This window comes from Gastrolobium bilobum, unplaced genomic scaffold (genome assembly GCF_033153095.1).
Source record: "Gastrolobium bilobum isolate Gb01-03AN ecotype WA unplaced genomic scaffold, APGP_CSIRO_Gbil_v1 utg18562, whole genome shotgun sequence".
Lineage (NCBI taxonomy): Eukaryota > Viridiplantae > Streptophyta > Magnoliopsida > Fabales > Fabaceae > Gastrolobium > Gastrolobium bilobum.
The window spans coordinates 94,998-114,991 of NW_026895119.1; the positions used below are offsets into that span (position 1 = coordinate 94,998).

At 29.6% G+C, this 19,994-nt stretch overlaps 2 protein-coding genes across 2 annotated transcripts; one reads left to right on the forward strand and one right to left on the reverse strand.

Moving 5' to 3' along the window:
* Positions 1–2,546: 2,546 nt before the first annotated feature.
* LOC133314947 (F-box/kelch-repeat protein At3g23880-like) lies at positions 2,547–3,716 on the reverse strand. The gene has a single exon (XM_061516523.1). The coding sequence runs from the start codon at positions 3,714–3,716 to the stop codon at positions 2,547–2,549; it is 1,170 nt and encodes a 389-aa protein (XP_061372507.1).
* Positions 3,717–8,375: 4,659 nt separating this feature from the next.
* LOC133315028 (F-box/kelch-repeat protein At3g23880-like) lies at positions 8,376–11,454 on the forward strand. The gene is made up of 4 exons (XM_061516602.1): positions 8,376–9,401; positions 9,930–10,006; positions 11,107–11,218; positions 11,329–11,454. Exons 1-4 carry the CDS (start codon positions 8,376–8,378, stop codon positions 11,452–11,454), a joined length of 1,341 nt encoding a protein of 446 aa, XP_061372586.1.
* Positions 11,455–19,994: the final 8,540 nt, after the last annotated feature.

The window sequence follows — 19,994 nt, forward strand, 5'->3', positions numbered from 1 at the left end:
TTAGGAGGATCCCAGACTTGCATTAAGCAAGTGGGAGTTATTGGTTTTATTGTGCTCTTGGAATAAGACGATGAAACAATAAAATCATTTTCTGAATTTCATAAATAAGGTTTTATTTATTTATTTTGCGCACTATTTACAAACATAAAGGTCCGGATCAAATTGTGGAGTATATGATCATATGGATACGTTCATGGAGGACATGATCATAGGATCTCACAATTGATGAATGGAGTCACAGCCGTTAAATAAAGTTGGGCACTTTATTCAGGCTGCAATATTTTATGAAATGATTTTGTCCGAATCATTGTAAAATATTGGTGTGAATTAACATTCACATTGAAAGGATCAAGGAGAGATTTGATTAAGGTTGTTTTTCTGTCATAAGGTATCAAATCTCCAGTTAACTATAGTTATGTGATTGCTCTTAATCCTGAGTTTATTATAAATAGGTAATCAAATAGTTTTCATTCTTTGATTTACCAACGGGTGAGGTTCGATCTATTGACGGCCAATAACTCGGTATTTTGGGAGTGAGATTATTTGATTATCGGTATTTATGAGATAAACAACATGGAATTTGTAGGATATGTCCCCTTGATATGTTTCGGTACTTGGATATTAAAGACACTGGCCAGTGCATGTAATCCATCAGAGAAACTATCATAGTCAAGGGAATAAATAATTGATTGAGTTACAGAAAACTTGTCAATCAATTATAGACATTCTACAAAGGGGCGATGCATATTCATGTTATAAGTGTTGTTAATCTTGGAGTTCAAGTTCAGGCTTTTAGTGGAGTAGCACCGAATTAGATAATCATTCGTTGATTATCAGGAGCCTTGATTAATAACAGATGGTAGATCCCCAAGCTAGCTTGAGACAAGGGATGGGGTATTTTTCGGATAGATGATGACTTATGGGTTACATGATCTTGGGTTTTACGACTCAAGTTTGTATCCAAAAGAGCAAGTGGGAGATTGTTGGGTTTGCTCTTTTACTAAAGCCCAAATGGGTTATTAGTATGAGAAGAGCCCAAGGAACCTAGAGCCCAATGAGCTAAGGTTTCTTGGAACCCATATAAATAGTACCTCTGAAGTCATTAGCCTCCAAGGTCTTTTTTGTGAGAAAGAGGCAAGCTCAGAATCTAATCAGTGCCCACACACTTCCCCTTCCTCCTCGAGAGATAGTTTGGAAGATCTGCCACAGTCCAGCTTCAAGGAGGTTGTTCGTGCTGCGGCGTTGAGGTGAGCTGTTCGTGAAGAGGAATCCTACAAGGGAAGATTCTACACGAGACCTGCGCACCGAGAGGTAATTGTGAAACAAGGATGATTCGGTAAGCATACCAATGTACTAGGTCCTAAACCGCTTCCGCATAAATCTAAAATTTCCTACAAATAATCCCAGCACAACACAAACAAGTTCAGAATGCAGACTTCTGCGACCTAAATGAATGCACCTTACACTTCACTAGAAAATCAACCCTTCACTATATACACATTTGAAGTACAATAGGTAATCAATAATAGAGTGACCATGCACAACTTTCCACTCAAATAAAAGAAAATAGTAAAAAAAAAAAAAAAAACACATTCGGACATGTTTTAAGCAAAAGTTGAATGAACCCTGAAGTAGCTATATCAGAGCATGCAGAACAATTAGGGAAGGATATAACAATCGTCACTTTGCAAGCAACATAAACAAACCAAGCTAATTGATGATACAAATAAACCCAGTCCAAAAAGCTCCATATCACCATACGCTTAATTTATCAATAATCCAAAGGGCAAATAGTCAAAAAAAAAAAAAAAAAATCAAGTGACAAACCAACTTAAACCCGAGCTAGATGACAATTGTGATTTATTCAAAATGTATCTTGACGTTTTGAAAATGTATCTATAGTAAATATAACTCTACACTGCTATATACTGAAAAACCCATCGGACTAGATTCATGTCTAACAATCCTTGTCACTCGGAATGAAGTGGAGTTATTGATTAACACCTGAAATTGCTTTATGTCATTGCAACTGCATATGAAAGTACTGGAGCAGATCTCTTTGGTCCTTCGGGATTATATCTCACTAATCTTAAACAACAACCAAATAAGTTGAGGCATTCTGCAAGCACATCCAAATTACATAATCCAAAATTATAATCGTCAATAACATCAGAAATTTATACCTCCCTTAATTCTCTGTCCAACCAAACAGAACTACTGCACCACATGCATGAAGGTGTACATGATGCAAATAATATCACTTGAATGTGATAGTGTAAAGTCTCACTAGAAATCCTAATTGCTTTACTCCAAATATTAGTAGTTCTCTTTTAAATTTTTCCACGCAAATTTCCTTGTCTTTGATTATTCTCGAAAATGAAAATAATATTAGGTAGGAAGGGGAGAGTACGAGATAGGTTAAGGTATCGGATTTTATGTATCATGTTTTCAGCATATAACATTTCAATTTCCATAAAGCAAGATGAATAGGAATAAAATGGTCAAAAAGATTGGAGAGCATTACATACCCTAATTCTTCATGTCTATTACTGTTGGTCATCTTTCCTCGCTTCCCCAAAGTCACTAGGGAATGATTGTAGACTCTCCGTATAAATAGCAGACTGTAATTTACTTCCTTTGCCAAACCACCGCATAATATATCTGGAATTCTCAAGCAACTCTCCTTTGTCATCAAGTTTCAATAATTTTCCAATATCATTTGATCCAATAATTCCACAACCTATTATTCTTAAGCATATCGGGAAAGTAGAGTAGCAAGGAAAGGAGCGATTAGATGAAACAATGGACTTGGTCCAAGATAATTGCACTTTGTATTCTTTCATCACCCAGCAAACACCACGTGAGCAACCCAGACCGAGACATCCTCCGATTACCATGAGATGACAAAATTCAAATATCGATGTATGTCCATAGCCAGTAAAATCACGTGGCAAAGGAATCTCTGATAAACTCCTTTTTATCAAATCAAAAGCAATAATCACGCCATCCTTTAAAATATCTTTAGGTGCAGCCAACCAATGAAAAGCCCCATTCAAGAGTAACCCAGATCTGAATCTTACACCAATATCCCCAGCATCCCCAATATCTGTACATGGAAAATTAATACCCTTAACTTTGTTCCATGAATTGGTTTTCAAGGAGAAAAACTCCATTTGAGTTTTAAAAATATTGGAAGATTTCGTAGCAATAACTAACAAGTAGTCATCAGTTGATGGGTCATATCCAAAACCATATAAACATATGCGACGCGCGGAGCATGATATTGTTTTTCGGGCACCCGTTGATGGATTCCATAAAATGAGATCATCATTCTCAACACACTTTAAAATTATAAACCCTCGGCAAGAACCCAATATTCGAAGATAACCAACCGAAGGAATTAATGATGACTGTGGAAGAGTGAGGCATGCAAGAGCAGAATCACAGTGAAGTGGTGCCTCTATTCCTATGAAATCTGAATAACCAGCATGATATGGCTTAACAAGAAGTCTGTGGGTGGGTGCAGCAGCAATGTCATAATGTGATTTTGCAAATTGGGGATTGGAGATGAGAGCGAGCCATGATTTACACACACATTTAAAACGCAAAAGAGATTTCACCGGCAACCTTAACAGAATTTCTTCGATCAAGTCGCCAGGGAGTGTGAGTGTGAGTGTGAGTGTGAGCTCCATGTCCTTCCTATTCTTCAATGTCATTGGTCACAGTTCCTGTTTCAACAAAAAGCAATAGAGAAAGAGAAGGCAATAAGAATGAATGAATGACTGAGATTGGGCTTTTTGAAAAGAGGATGAGGGAATCACTCAAATTTCGCTGAGCGGGAGGACGCGGGATTATTGGGTTTTTTTTTCTTTTTCTTTTCTTTTTATTTTGGAGATGTTTGGTAGAGGATTTTTTATTTTATTTTTTAGATTTTTATAAAATAGAGGGTGGTAATTTAATTTACTTTGGTAGAAGATTTATGAAAAAAGTACACCTAATGTCATTTTGTGAAATTGTTTTATGAGCAAAATTTAACCAAAAATACCAATAGCCTGGGGAGTATTCTTGAATTCATTGGAAAAATAGAAAATTTGACAAATTTTTAATAATATTTTACAATCAATCAAATATAACATAAAAAAAATTAATCAATATTTTTGAGAATATTTTGATTTATCAAATAATTTTTTTTGTAACATTTTTTGGGAAAGTCAATTTTTCACCATATTAAATTTTTTAAAATTTTGATAAAAAATTTAACAGTTATAATTTATAATGATTAAAGGGGGTGTATTGGATTGAGATTTCAAAGTATTTTAATGGATTGTTTTTTGACAAAAAAAAATTCGTTGGTATTCGATTAGGATTTTAATGGATTGAAAAAAAATCATGTGGTATTCGATTAGAATTTTAAAGGATTATTTTTGAATCTGTCTAAATCCGTTGGTATTCAATCAGAATTTTAAACAATGGAAACACAATCTCGTGGTATTCAAAAATTTGACGATTTTATGGATTTTCTATTGTGTGGATTTCGTTAGACTTTTTAGTGAAAAATATAAATAGGATGTCTCTCTCACAATCTCACCTCAACTCCTAGGATTTCTTGATATTCTTCTATTGCAGTGTTTTCTTCTTCCTTTGATAGGTTCACTGCACGAAATTGGGTTCCGCCATGAGAGCTTCGCCAAAATTAAAGAGCATATTTTTGAGCGATTTTTATCACAAAATAACCCAGAAATAAGGAGAACTTTCGTATTATTTTCGTTTTATATCAATGAAACAATATCAATTTAAAGAAAGATTGAAACTTTTATAATATGAACTCTATATTTCGTAACAAAACATTCATAAACGAAATTCATTCACCGTAGGAAACGATTTCAAACAATTTCTGTGTCAATAGATAACTAAAAGCTTGTTTCTCAAAAGTCCCAAAGCAATTTAAGGTTTTAATGTATCGATTGAAAAAAATTTAAAAAATTTTCTAATAAAAATATGCATATGATATATGGTTAGAAAATTCAAAAAACCTCAAGGTTTTCAAGATTAATTGCAAAAATTTTCAAACGAAATTTTCATGAACTTTAGGTTATATGCAAATTTAATTTTTTTTTTATAATTAAAAAAAATTGGGTCTTATAATCATATATACATAGCTTTGATACCAATTGAAAAAGATGATTTTTAACCCATTAGATATGTGAAAAGCTGTTGTTTAGTAGTTTTGAATATTTGTTAAAAATTATATTATGTTTTACTGATTGAGAAAATTATATTTGATTTTACTTTTTTTATTAATTTCATTGTATTTCCTTGTTATTTTTTTATAGGGAAGATTATACTTACAACTTATTTTTGTCTACAACCTTTTACAACCATATCTTAACCGTTGATTTCCTTCATTCAATGGTTATTATTTTCGCAAATCAAATTCATTAATTAATATTTAATTTGCAATAATGATAACCGTTGATTGACGAAAATCAACGGTTAAGATATGGTTGTAAACTATTGTAAACAAAAATAGGTTGTAAGTATAACCTTTTTCCTTTTGTATTGACTCTTGTAATTTTGAATGTTTGTTAAAAATTTATATGATTTTTTAAAATCTTATAAATCCATATTGTCCTTTCAAATCTTATGAAATCTGTTAAAATCCAATCCTATGAAATCTTGATTGTAAAAAAAGTCTATAAAGTCTCTCTAATTCTAAAATGTCTTTTAAAATCTGTAGAATTTTTTATCTCAAAAAAATCTTTTAAAATCCTAATCCAATACACCCCTAAAATTTAATATCAAATTTTTTAATTAGATGTCATATCAAAATATATTGTCTCTATTTTAAAGTGTAAGCATATACCTATATTACTGCTTTAAAGATTTTGTTTACTAAATGAAAATATCATTATTAAAGTTGTGGAATCGCAATCAAATCGTTAATTTGCTTTTTTGAATCGTATATCATAAATTGTATTGACTTCTAAACTCCAGAGATATGATAAAATCATACTTTACCAAAAAAATAAAATATCTACCTGAGTCTTGTTGCATGTGAACATAAATATAGAAGCTAAAAATTAGAAAGAAATTCACCAAAATAAAAAATTAGAAAGAAAAAAGAACATAGTATAAAAGTAAATCAACTATAGATATAAAATAAATTAAATAGGAAGAATAAAATTATGATTTTAAAATTCGTTTTATATAATAAATTAAATAGGAAGAAAAAAATTATGATTTTAAAATTCGTTTTAATATATATATATATATATAGAAAAATATTTCTGCAGTTAATGCAGACAAGTTATCTGCATTTATTCCCAAAACGACGTCATTTTGGTATTGAAATCTTAAAAAATTATAAATATAAAGACTATTATAATCCTGAGATAAATTAAAATTGCAAAAATATCATGATTTCCGTCACAAAACGACGTCATATTGGGCCTACTGCAGATAACTTATCTGCAGTAACTACAGAAAAAGCGAACCCATATATATATATAGGGTTTGGTGTTTGTCAGTTTAAATGACATAAGTTATGTCATTTTAGGAGAGAGATAGATACAAAAAAATGAAAATCATGGGAGAGAGAAAGTGAGTGATTTTTTTAATTTAAAATTTAAATAAAAAAAATCTGTGCTTGTCTCTCTCTTAAAATGACATAACTTTATGTCATTTAAAATGATAAACACTTTGTTCATATATGTATATATGATAAAATTTATTTTTTTATACAATCTTAAATAAATTTAATATACATCTAAATATAAATGTATAATGAACAAAAAAGATAAGAAAATAGAATTAAATTTTTTAAAATTGGATAAAAAATTAAATTTTAATATATTAAAATTGATATCATGATGTTTGCCAAAAAAAATAAAATAAAATTGATATCATGGTGACGATGACTCTATGGTGGTTATCCATCACGTTGTAAATTGGGATGTTTCAATGGTAATGAAAAAAGTTCTAATTAGAGCAATAATTTTAATATATAGAATCGCTATAATTCTATTTAAATTTACAAAACTTTTAGAAAACATTTTTATTTTTTTAACCTAATCTTCGAAAATTCCAGGAGTCTATGCACAATCAAAGTTAAGCAATGCGGAGGTGACATATAGCCATATAGGGAAAGAATAGGAGAAAATATGGTTAAGGAGTTATTAAACTTTTAAATCCTAATACTATTCTTATAATCTTATTATTCACTATAAATTTATACTTAAATATATATTTTTTGGTTACTTTGATTTCATTTTTTATATTGAAATTTGATTTTTTATTCAATTTTAAAATTCTAATTCTATTTTTTTATCTTATTTGTTTATAATAAATTTACATTTATACGTAGAATAAATTTAATTAAAAAAATAAAATTTATTTTATTTAAATATATTTTTAGTCGAATTTTTATATCATAAGTCTATTGATCCTATTTTATTTATTATATATTTACATTTGATTTACTATATATATATATATATATATATATATATATATATATATATATATATATATTAAAACAATTATCATATATTTATGTTCTCAGCAATATCCAATTTAGACAACTGATGATTTTATTTTTTATTTGTACATGGATCATTATATATTTAATATATTATCAATTAATATAATATATTAAATTATCAATACAATTTATGATATACGATTCAGATTTGATTGCGATTCAATAACGTTAATATGGTATTTTAAATTTAAAAAAAAAACCAAGGTAGCAAACAAAATCTTTAGGGCAGTTTGTTACACGGATTTTTCATATCCTATTTTTATCTCTTGTTTGGTGGGTCAATAGGATATGATTAACTTATCTTATTGTCTCATTTTATCCTATCCAATACATGATTTCTTATCCTACGGAGGGAGCTGGTTAGGATTCAACGGGATATGATACCAATATTGGATACCCAATATATCTTCAACCATGTATCCCCACGCTACCCAATATATTTGTATTTGTTGCATTATATTTTATTTTTTCTTTCTCCTTTCTTCTCTTACATAATCTTATCAGATTGCTAATCAGTTGCTCATCAAACACAGGATATGATATAGGCTTATCAGCCCCATATCATATCTGACCCTCGTGAGCCCCATATCATATCTCACCCTTATCCTATGTGTTCACCGTAGCCCTAATTTGCTAACATTTTAAAAAATAATATAATTTCAAAATCATCAAAAATTCAATATAAGAAAACACGAGGAAGCAAAAAGAAAAAAAGAAGCTATCTGTAATTGCGAATTCTCGTGTTCTGCTTACTGAGATTTGAGTGAGTCACCCTTTCTCATTCATTTGTTGCGTTCTTTCTCTCTCGCTGCTGTTGAAACCGAAGAGTGACATAATGATACTTAATCACACACTCCCTAATGAGTTGATAGAAGAAATTCTGTTAAAGTTGCCAGTGAGATCTCTTTTACGTTTCAAATGTGTGTGTAAGTCATGGCTCACTCTTATTTCCAATTCCAAATTTGCAAAATCACATTATGACATTGCTGCAGCACCCACCCACCGTCTTCTTGTACAACCAAATAATGAAGGTTATTTAGGATCCATAGATATAGAGGCACCACTTCATGATCATTCTGCTCAAGTATACCTCACTGGTCCCAAGTCATCATCCCCTTTCACTAGTCCAGAATGTCTTCGACTTTGGGGTTCTTGCCGAGGGTTTATACTTTTAAGATATCTATATAATCTCATTCTATGGAATCCCGCAACCGGTTCCCAAAAATCAATACCTTGCTATCACGATTATTCAGGGTACAAAAAATTTCTATATGGTTTCGGATACGACGCATCAAGGGATGACTACTTGGTAATTACTGGTGTGGGATTGAAAAATGTGGGAACTCACATGTGTTCTTTCTCCCTGAAAACCAATTCATGGAACAAAATTGAGGGTTTGGATTTTCCATATCTGGATCACGGGGGCAAATCCAGATGTGGGTTACTCTTGAATGGGGCTCTTCATTGGATGGCTGTATCTCATAAATTTGATAGTGTGATTTTGTCCTTTGACTTGAAAGAGAGGAGTTTATCTGAGATTCCTTTGCCACTTGAATTTACAAATGAATCATTATTTGAAATTTGTTGTTTGGTGGTGATAGAAGGATGTCTTAGTCTGTGTTCCCCGGCAGGGCAGAATGGTGCACTGGTTTGCTGGGTGATGAAAGAATACAAAGTGCAGTCATCTTGGACAATGTCCATTTTTAAGTCTAATTGTTACACTGGTTGCGACCCTCCTTTGCCGATTTGCTTCACCGAAGGTGGTGGAATTGTTGGATCGTTTGCCTCTGGAAAATTAATGAAACTTGATGACAAAAGAGAGCTGCTTGAGATTTCCACATATACAGTGAGGTTTTTCAAGGTGATTCCATGGCAGTCTGCTATGTATAGAGAGAGTCTACTATCATTCCCTAGTGACTTTGGGGAAGCAAGGGAAGATGACCAATAATAACAGACAAGGATTACGGTATGCAATGTTTTCCAATCCTTTTGACCATTTTAATCCTATTCATCTTGCATTGTGAAAAATGAAAAGTTGTATGCAAAAATCCTGATACATCAACCTATCTTGTATTCTCCCTTTCCTAGTTAATAATATTTTCATTTTGCTATATGAAGAAATGATACATGAAATTGAAAGAAGAGATAGATTATGTTTGATGGTGGATTGAATTCACCAATGATTGGGGAAAGTATTTGATGCCTTGCTTACTCAGAATTAATCAAAGGCAAGGCTATGTGAGTGGAAAAATTTATAAGAAAACAACTAATGTTTTGAGTAAAGCAACTAGGATTTCCAATGAGATTTTACAATATTACAGTTTTAAAGCTAAAATCTTATAGAATGTCTAGTATGATGACATTTACAGTATGCTCATGTTTCCTGCAGGCAATGAAATATGCAAGAATTTTACACGATGTCTCAGCTTTCCTACAAATGATGACACTGCTAGCCGAAAGAATGACGTTTGGAAATGAATGTAATATGTTTGATATTAAATAATCTCGTGTCAATGCACAACTAGTGCCTGTTTTAGTGGTGGTTTAGGTATGGCTGGAGTGTAGACAGTCTTTAAAATTAAGTTTCAAAATTGGAGTTAGTACATGCTATTTAACATCTTTATCTTTTTTTACTAGTAAGGTTGTTATATCTTTTTTTAACTTCTCAATTGTGAGTTCACCTCATTCTATATCACTCATCCAATGATTTTATTATTCAATTTATCAGTATATTAAAGTTGAGTGCGAGTTGGATTTTGGGAATTTGTTGGCGAACCTGGTAATGCCCAATATGATGCCAAACTTAAGATGTGTTGTCGGTCTCTTTCTAATGCCCAATACGATGCTGCAGCATTTCCAATTTGAATTTGAAACAAAAATAGCAAACATTTGATAAACACACATTTTAAACAACTATTTTAAGCTTATTCTATTAGATGGCATACTTGGTACCTCTCTGCAGTCTATGGATCAACAAATACAAATAGAAAAAGCTAATTTTAAGTCAATGTCTATTTCAGCCAATAATTACACATTGAGAGACAAAATATTATTCTAGTGTTCTCATCATTATGACTCTAAAGTCCCCGAATTTTTGTAACTTTATGGAGTAGGGGTATGTTGTTGAATAAATAACTTGATTTACTTTTTGATCCATTGGACTTAGTATACATTTAGCCCAACATCTAGAATTATACTTTAGGAGTTAGTTTAGCCCAAGATCTAAAAATTTCTATTGTAGTCAATTCCATGAAAGATCTAGAGGGTAGTTACACCTGTCATAATTAATGAGGGTAATTATACATACCACAATTAATATTTGTACTAGGTTAGTATAGAAAACTCTAGAATTATTTGGAGTCATTGTTTTTAAGAGGTGCCACTAGTATAAATAGGGTTCATCTCCATCATTGTAACAAGCCAAAAAGAAAAAGAGTTGTGTAGTAATAAAAATGTTCTCTTCCTCCGTATCTTTCTATAACCTTTACTTTTCTCAAATATCTTCCTCTCAACATATGTAGCTTTACCAATTCAAAAAAACTGAAGGATTTTGAACAATCTTTTAGGTCATTGCTGAAAAATGAAAATCTTTCAGAAGAGGAGATCCAAGGTTTGAAGGCAATGTTTACAAATATGGATACTGACAATAGTGGTACAATCACCTATGAGGAACTGAGGGTGGGATAGTAAAATCTTGGCTCAAATCTCACTGAAGCTGAAGTGCAGCAGCTTATGGAAGCTAAAAGCTATCGTTGATTTACAATATTTGTCCTCTATTTATCCTTTAGGCTGATGTAGATGGAAATGGCACAATTCACTACATAGAATTCATCACTGCTGCAATGCATAGACACACGTTAGAAAGAGATGAGCATCTTGACAAGGCCTTCCAATATTTTGAAGCACATGAATAGATTTTAAATTACATCTCTAACATTATAGATGTCAAGGAAAAACATTTAATAAAAAGAGAAAAAGTAAGGAAAATTAACATTGAAGCTTCTGTCTCATTTATAGAGAATATACAAAGAGTATAACATGTGAGAGACCACTTACTAGTGGTGTTTCTCATGCTTTGAAAACTCTCCATTCTGATACGATGCGTTTTGAGAAGCTAACATGGGTGGACAATTAAAAAAATGGAAACAGAGAATGAGGCCTTAGTCCAAGATTTCATTCCAAAAAATTTGTATCCGGCAACCATTCAATATGAATATGAACCAGTGATATTTTCTCAAGAAACAGTATATTGTATCGATTGACATGATGTCAGGGAAGGTGTGCTTGCTTAGTTTTTTATTGACACCCTGACTAGTTTTTTATGATCAGGATCTTAGTGATAGATTAAGAAAAATGAGATTAGGAGCTATTATATATATAGAATTGTTCATTAAATCCCTCATCAAATTCCTTAAAGACATTAGTGGGTGCTTATTCGTGTAGTTTGATTGTTCAGTATAATTTTTATTTGGAAAATATTTGTCTCATATCGTTGGAGATAACTATCTTATGTTCTACATCCATTAAATTTTGTACCAATTTTTTTTTAAAATTGTGAACCCCACATATTTATCTTAATAGTACTATCTCAAGCAGCATGAGATTAGATTAGTAACTCCCTTTTTATTTTGGCTTCTCTTTAATTTTTCTGCTAAATCAGAAAAATAAAACCGGTTTGAGTAAAATAAAGCTGTTCGATTCTTTAAACCAATCCGAATTTTACCAATTTGTTTTGTTTCAGCAAAACATTGATTCCGGCCCACCTTTAAAGCTTGAAGTGCTTCAAGCTAAGGAAATTCTTACCCTTAAAACCCATGATCTTATAATCACATAACGATCATGTAAAACAATCATTACCTTATCATGTCATTGATATTCAAAACATGAGTATTCATTATTGTCATTATGATATATATTAATTAATAACTTCATTAACATCAAGAAATAAAGAGTGGGAGAAGCTCCCCTCCTGGGCTCCTGTTGTATTAGCCCATATATAATACAACCGAAGTCGTCTTTTGCCTTATCATGATCATAGAGGGGTAGTCAGCTACAAAGCTTGGCTTGGTACAAACAAACTTCAATGAATGCCAATCTTTGAAACAAATTATGTTTCCAAAATAGATTTTCGAGCTACATTAGGACACGACGTATTTTGTATGATTTCAACACTACTACATTTATAATATTCTGTAACGCTTAGAAATATGAGGACAGTTTTTACTAATTCTTATTGAATACTACCTTTTGTATTATTTACTAGATCAAATGTAACATTTGTATTATATATTTCTAATTAGTTTGTTAGTTTATTTTTTTTTAAAGAGTAGAATCTTGTGAGTTGCATGAAAAATTGCAATTCAGAAATGACGGTGGCAACGATTCATCGATGACGTGATAGATCCAGTTAGAAGCTTTTCTCATCTTCCTTTTCAATTCCCATACGCTCTTTCAGTTTTATTAAAACCACTATCGATAATCGAAGGACTTAAATTTTAGTTTTAGTAAAATTTGAAACTTTTAGTAGAAAAGTAAAAATACAAGTAACTCTTTTATAATTGTTTTTTTAAATCTATAAATTTTATTTACCAAATCTATAAATAAATAAATGAGTTAAACTTACATTTTTTTATCTTGACTATTTAAATAAATATATGAATTTTATAAATAATTTTTTAAATAAATATAAATCTATTTGAAATTTAGAAATATAATTTCGTGAGAGTAAAATGTTGTGAGTTACATAAAAATTGCAATTCAGAAATGACGGTGGCAACGAGTCATCCATGACGTGATAGATCCAAATAGAAGCATTTCTCATCTTCCTTTTGAATTCCCATACGCTCTTTCAGTTTTATAAGAACCACTATCAATAATCCAATGACTTAAATTTTAGTTTTAGGAAATTTGAAATTTTTAGTAGGGAAAAAAATACAAGTAACTCTTTTATAATTATTTTATTAAATCTATAAATTTTATTTACTAAATCTATAAATTAATAAATGAGTTAAACTTAAATTTTTTGATCTTCACTATTTTAATAAATATAAGAATTTTATAAATTATTTTTTTAAATAAATGTCAAGTCTATTTTAAATTTAGGAAAATATAAATTTTTTTCTATTATATTTCAACCTATTATTTGTTCAATTTTTAAATATAAATTATTTTCTTCCTATCTTATTTTTTTACATATTTATATTTAGACAAATATAAAATCTATTTGAGATTAACTAAAAAAATAAATTTAATTTTGTTATGTTTAAATGTATTTTCTATCAAATTTTACTAATCTTAGTTCTATTCTTACTATCTTATTCATTAATATATATTTGTATTTAAATACATTTCGTAAAGTTACGTTTTGATTTTTTTTTTTTTGAAAAGTATCATTTTATTATATTTATGTTCACAGCATGACTCCATTAGACAAGTTATGATTTGATTTTATTTATTTTGGTAAAGTATAATTTAATTATACTTCCGAATCTGATGAGTTAATACAATTTATGATATATGATTCAAAAAATCAAATTAACGATTCAGATTTGATTGCGATTCAATTACTATAAATTTTTTCTACTACTACTCCATTACCAATTTAATCATCATTGAATTAGAGAAAAAATTTGAATGAAGATAGAAAAAAAATTAATTTTTGAATCCAAAGCTGTAATTAAAATGAAAAAAACCCATCATTTCCTTTGTAAAGCATGGATAATTGCTTGTCGACCTGCAAGCGTCCAAGAAACTTTAGACCTGATCAACTTTGTCGTCGTGGTTTCTCTACTAATATGCTTAAGTGCCTTAGACTTGAAGAAGCCAACTCTGTTTTGGCCAAAATACATGAAGGCACAAAGTCTTCCAATGTGGTTATTTATCCAAAGATAATATATTACTATAGATGATTAAATATTTGTTAAGAGCCACGACAGGAATAGAGAAAATTTATCAAAGAAAAAGATAGGAAAGGAAAAAGGGTATATAATTTGCCGTCCTACCCTAGACAATAAATATTAAATATGTAGCAAAAATAAATAAATAAGAGTGTTAATATTCTCACCCTTAAATTAGTTTTTAAAAGAATCTCTTATGAGGAGAAAGATATGAAATCAAGACTTTTTAACATAGAGAGACAACATTATTACTGTATTTTTTTTTAGAATGCTCGGTTTTTCTCTTTGCATCCAGAAAGAAAAAGGGCCCAGGCTCGGAAGTAAGTGTTAAGAACTACTCAAAGTAATTAGGGGCTAGCTACTTTAGGCTTTTTTTCTTTGCAAATTCTATCATGACTAATCCAACTCTTGGGCGCGACCCGACGTAGATTTAAGCATGCGTTTCCTTGATTGGGAAAAAAATTAATTTATTGCTTTTTTAATAAAAAATTATGAAAAAGTAGTCATTTTGAAATTAATTACGAAAATATAGTAGTAAAATACGCCCCATGGGGGCGTGACCGGTTGGAGAGAGACACGCCCAATTTGGGCGTGACCTAGAAGAGAGACACGCCCATTGGGGCGTGTTTCACCAGGTGCTGCCACGTGGCACAAAAGTTAACAGTTTGACCGTAAAATTTTGAAAGTCCATGACTTTTGACTCGGGTGTCCGAATTAGGTAATTTTTTTTTATTCCACGTAACTTTTTGAGATCTACGTAATGACGCCTCATTTGACATATTTTGTCTCTCACAAAAAAATTGAATTTACAATAATGATACCATAATAACGTTTAAACTCAAATTAATAAGCAGAAAATCACTATTATGATTAGAAACATTCATAATAAAGATCCTTATTAAAAAGTTAAGTGAGTGCTTTTCGTTTTATTTTGATTTTTAAGTTTTTGTTCATGATTATAAAAATGTTAGATTATTTTTAGTAATAATTATAAGGTAACAAAGTTATGTCATTTTTAATAAAACTATGTCGTTTTGATGTATTTTTACCAAAATCATACGGATTAATGCCCTCTATATATATATATATATATATATATATATATATATATATATATATATATATAGGAGGAGAATCTTCTACAATGACTAGTATCGGTGACCCGTAACATTTATGCTTCCTTAGAGTAAAATTGTAAAAACATCTCATTAACTCTACAAATTTTTCTTTTATCATATCTTTAACTCTCAAACAAAAGGAGAATAATACTATTCATTCCCTTCCCCTTATATTCCCTTTCTTACATACTCTTCCAAACTCCTAAACATACCCTTAGAAGTTGGGATAAGGTAATGGTTTGACAATAATATTGATTAATATTATGATCTAATGGTTCGGAGATGTTTCAATACTGAGACTGTTAAATATCTTATGCTTAGCAAGGGGATAAGGTAAAGAGCTCTAGGGAAATGGAATATTCCAATTCCGTTGACTTAGTTTTGTTTTCATATGGTTTATTTAGATTCGTTACATTTGTCCCGTTTCATGGTGATTGAGAACATTAGCGAGGAGCCAGTGGAGCTCCGTGAGTGTCCTAGAGGTGATTCTGATGGATCATCCTTTACTGCTATCGTTGTGGAACCCAACAACCGAAAGCGGATCACGGCCAAAATGTACCATCTCACGGCATTGATTCTGTCATTCCAAGGGTCATTAAGCTTTATTCCAATGGAGTTTGCTTTGACACGTTGTCCCATCAGGACTTCATTGCCAACATCAAACTAGTAATCATGAACAGTAACTGACAACAGACCGTCACCACGGTTAGATACACTGACCCAGACCCAGTGGCGGAGCCAGAATTGATTGTTAGTCGGGGCCAAAAAATTTAACATATCAAAATATTTATCATAATTATACATACCTTTTATTTTTTTAATAATGTAATATATTTATGATATAAATTATTCATTTAAAAGCATATTTTGAGATCATAATTTGTAACATTAATTTTCAAAATAATAAGATTAATGTTATTTTAACAAATAATAAATATTTATTTAAAATTTAAAATATAATATAAAATTCTTTTTTTTTTGTAAGCTAAATATAATATAAAATTCAATTAGTAAAGAAAGTGCAAATTATATGTATATATACATATATGAAATTTTAATGTGACTTTTATGAATATTTTCATGTGATCTTTATGAACATTATTTCATGTGATGTTAATGAAAATTTATTTCATGTGATGTTAATGAAAATTTATTTCATCTGATTTTTTTGAATAATTTTTTTTTTTGCCTTTTACATTTCAATTTGGTTTGGGCCTATACACTTTTGGGGTGTATTAAATTATGATTTTAAAAGATTTTTTTTGAGATAAAAAATCTTATAAATTTTAATAGAATTTATAAGATTTGAAAGGACAATATGGATTTATACAACTTTAAAAAATCATATAAATTTTTAACAAACATTCAAAATTACAAGAGTCAATAAAAATAATAATAAAGAAATGCAATGATATTAATAAAAAAATAAAACCTAATATAATTTTTTCAATCAGTAAAACTTAATACAATTTTTAACAAACATTCAAAATTACTAAGCATCAGCTCTTCATATATCTAAAGTTATACTAGTCCTCCACGCATCAGCATCTTCTTAATAATTTAGATATGTGAAGAGCTGATGCTTATAATTTTGAATGTTTGTTAAAAATTATATTAAGTTTTACTGATTGAAAAAATTATATTAGGTTTTATTTTTTTATTAATATCATTGCATTTCTTTATTATTATTTTTATTGACTCTTGTAATTTTGAATATTTGTTAAAAATTTATATGGTTTTTTAAAGTTGTATAAATCCATATTGTCCTTTCAAATCTTATAAATTCTATTAAAATTTATAAGATTTTTTATCTCAAAAAAAGTCTTTTAAAATCATAATTTAATACACCTCTAAAGTGTATAGGCCCAAACCAAATTGAAATGTAAAAGGCAAAAAAAAATAAAATTATTCACAAAGATCAGATGAAATAAATTTTCATTAACATCACATGAAATAAATTTTCATTAACATCACATGAAATAATGTTCATAAAGATCACATGAAAATATTCATAAAAATCACATTAAAATTTCATATATGTATATATACATATCATTTGCACTTTCTTTACTAATTGAATTTTATATTATATTTAGCTTACCAAAAAAAAAAGAATTTTATATTATATTTTAAATTTTAAATAAATATTTATTATTTGTTAAAATAACATTAATCTTATTATTTTGAAAATTAATGTTACAAATTATGATCTCAAAATATGCTTTTAAATGAATAATTTATATCATAAATATATTATATTATTAAAAAAATAAAAGGTATGTATAATTATGATAAATATTTTGATATGTTAAATTTTTTGGTCCCGACTAAAAATCAATTCTGGCTCCGCCACTAGTTACTTATATAATTATATATAATAAATAAAATTTACTGAAATGTAGCGGGGGGCCAGGCCCTACCTAAGCATAATGTGGCTCCGCCGGTGCCCACACCGGTTTCGTATCTGGTATTTACTACTACTTATTGTGGGTAGCATGATAGAAAATACACTCTATCAAATAATTTTTTGACATTTTGTAATGTCAAACATGCTTTACCAGAATTTCTCTTACTACTTGATCACTTTTCCGCTCCTTCTCTATCTCTTTTGTAGACATGGGTTTGTCTAAAAGTGGTACTTTGTTTAGTTATGAATAATTGTTTCCCGATTTTTGTCTCAGGGCACTCGTATGTTGTTTCCCAGAGAGTAACCTCTCTGGCTGTGCAACATAATATGGCCTTCCGTCGTTTTGCACCCACGTGAAGCTAGCTATGAAGATTATTGATTGCGTGACTCTTCCACAATTAGATTTCTCATCTTTTTTGGTTCACTAGGCAGAGCTAATTCATTGCAAGTTAAACACAAGTGGAGGGGACTGATAGAATATTGTCTTTAGCACAGTCGATGAACCAATCAGTGGCGAACCCAATGGAGGAGTGCGAATAGGCGGTTACCCGTCCTTAAATTTTAATGTTTTTTATTATTATGTATATAATAATATTTTTTAATAATAGTGGACCATTAATATTAATAGTTAGTCTCTTCCTTGAAATTTTTTGTAATAGCTAACCTCTCCTTAAATTTTGATGTTTTTTTTTCGGTAAGCGATTTTTTATTATTATTATGTATATAATAATATTTTTCAATAATAGTAGACCATTAATCTTAATAGTTAGTCTCTTCCTTGAAGATTTTTGTAATAATTAACCTCTCTAATATGATATTTAAATAATACTTGTAACTTTAGGGTGTGTATTGGATTGAGATTTCAAAGGATTTTAATGGATTATTTTTGAACAAAAAAATCTATTGGTATCGATTAGGATTTTAAAAGACTGAAAAAAGTCACATAGTATTCAATTAGGATTTTAAAAGATTATTTTAGAGCCCATACAAATCCGTTGGTATTAAATCAAGATTTTAAACAAAGGAAAAACAATCTTGTGGTATTCAAAAATCTAACGATTTTAATTAATTTTCTATTGGTGTGGATTTCGTGAGACTTTTTAGTGAGAAATATAAATACGACGCCTCTCTCACAATCTCACCCTAATTCCTAAGATTTCTTGAGATTTCTCTATTGCAGTGTTTTCTTCTTATTTTGATGGGTTGACCCGCTCAAAATCAGGTTCCGCCATGAGAGCTTCGTCAAAGCTCAAAAACAGCAGATTTTTTAGTGATTTTCATCACAAAACAAACCCAGAAAAAACAAACCAACAAGATTCTAATAAAATCCCTCTCAAAAACAACATATTTTTGAGAGCTTTTGGAAGTTTAAAAATAATGAAACAAGATCTTTGTATTAAAAATAACATCAAACCTACAAACCAATTTTTGATTTACATCAACGAAACAAGATCAATTTAAAGAAAGATTGAAACTTTCATAATATAAACCCTATATTTTGTAACAATATATTCATGAACAAAATTCCTTCACTGTAGGAAACGATTTCAAACAATTTTTGTATCAATAGATAACTAAAATTTTGTTTTTCAAAAACACCAAAACAATTTAATGAATACTCAGAAATTCAGGTTTTAATGTATCGATTAAAAATAATTTGAGAAATTTTATAAACTTTTCATGTAATAAAACCCAGAAATTCAAATTCGGATTTTTCTTAGAATACTCAATGAAAACATGCATATGATATATGGCTAGAAAACTCTCATCACATAAAACAAAAATCCCAAGGTTTCAAAGATCAATTGCAAAAAATTTCAAATGAAATTTTATCATGAACTTTAGGTTCTATATGTAAATTTAGAATTATTTTAATAAATAAATAAAAATTGGGTCTTATAATAATATATGCATAGTTTTGATACCAAATGAAGAAGATAATTTTTAACTCATTAGTCAAATCCAAGAGCATGAACGAGAAAATACTAATGCATGGAGGACTAATATAATTTTAGATATGTGGAGAGTTGTTT

What these genes read in the sequence shown, in the direction of transcription:
- LOC133314947 (XM_061516523.1), bottom strand. Translation starts at nt 3,716, where the DNA reads ATGACATTGAAGAATAGGAAGGACATGGAGCTCACACTCACACTCACA.
- LOC133315028 (XM_061516602.1), top strand. Translation starts at nt 8,376, where the DNA reads ATGATACTTAATCACACACTCCCTAATGAGTTGATAGAAGAAATTCTG. An exon ending in ATACAGTGAGGTTTTTCAAG is followed by an intron (nt 9,402 to 9,929) that starts GTGATTCCATGG and finishes TGTTTCCTGCAG; the next exon opens with GCAATGAAATATGCAAGAAT. An exon ending in CTGCTAGCCGAAAGAATGAC is followed by an intron (nt 10,007 to 11,106) that starts GTTTGGAAATGA and finishes ACAATCTTTTAG; the next exon opens with GTCATTGCTGAAAAATGAAA.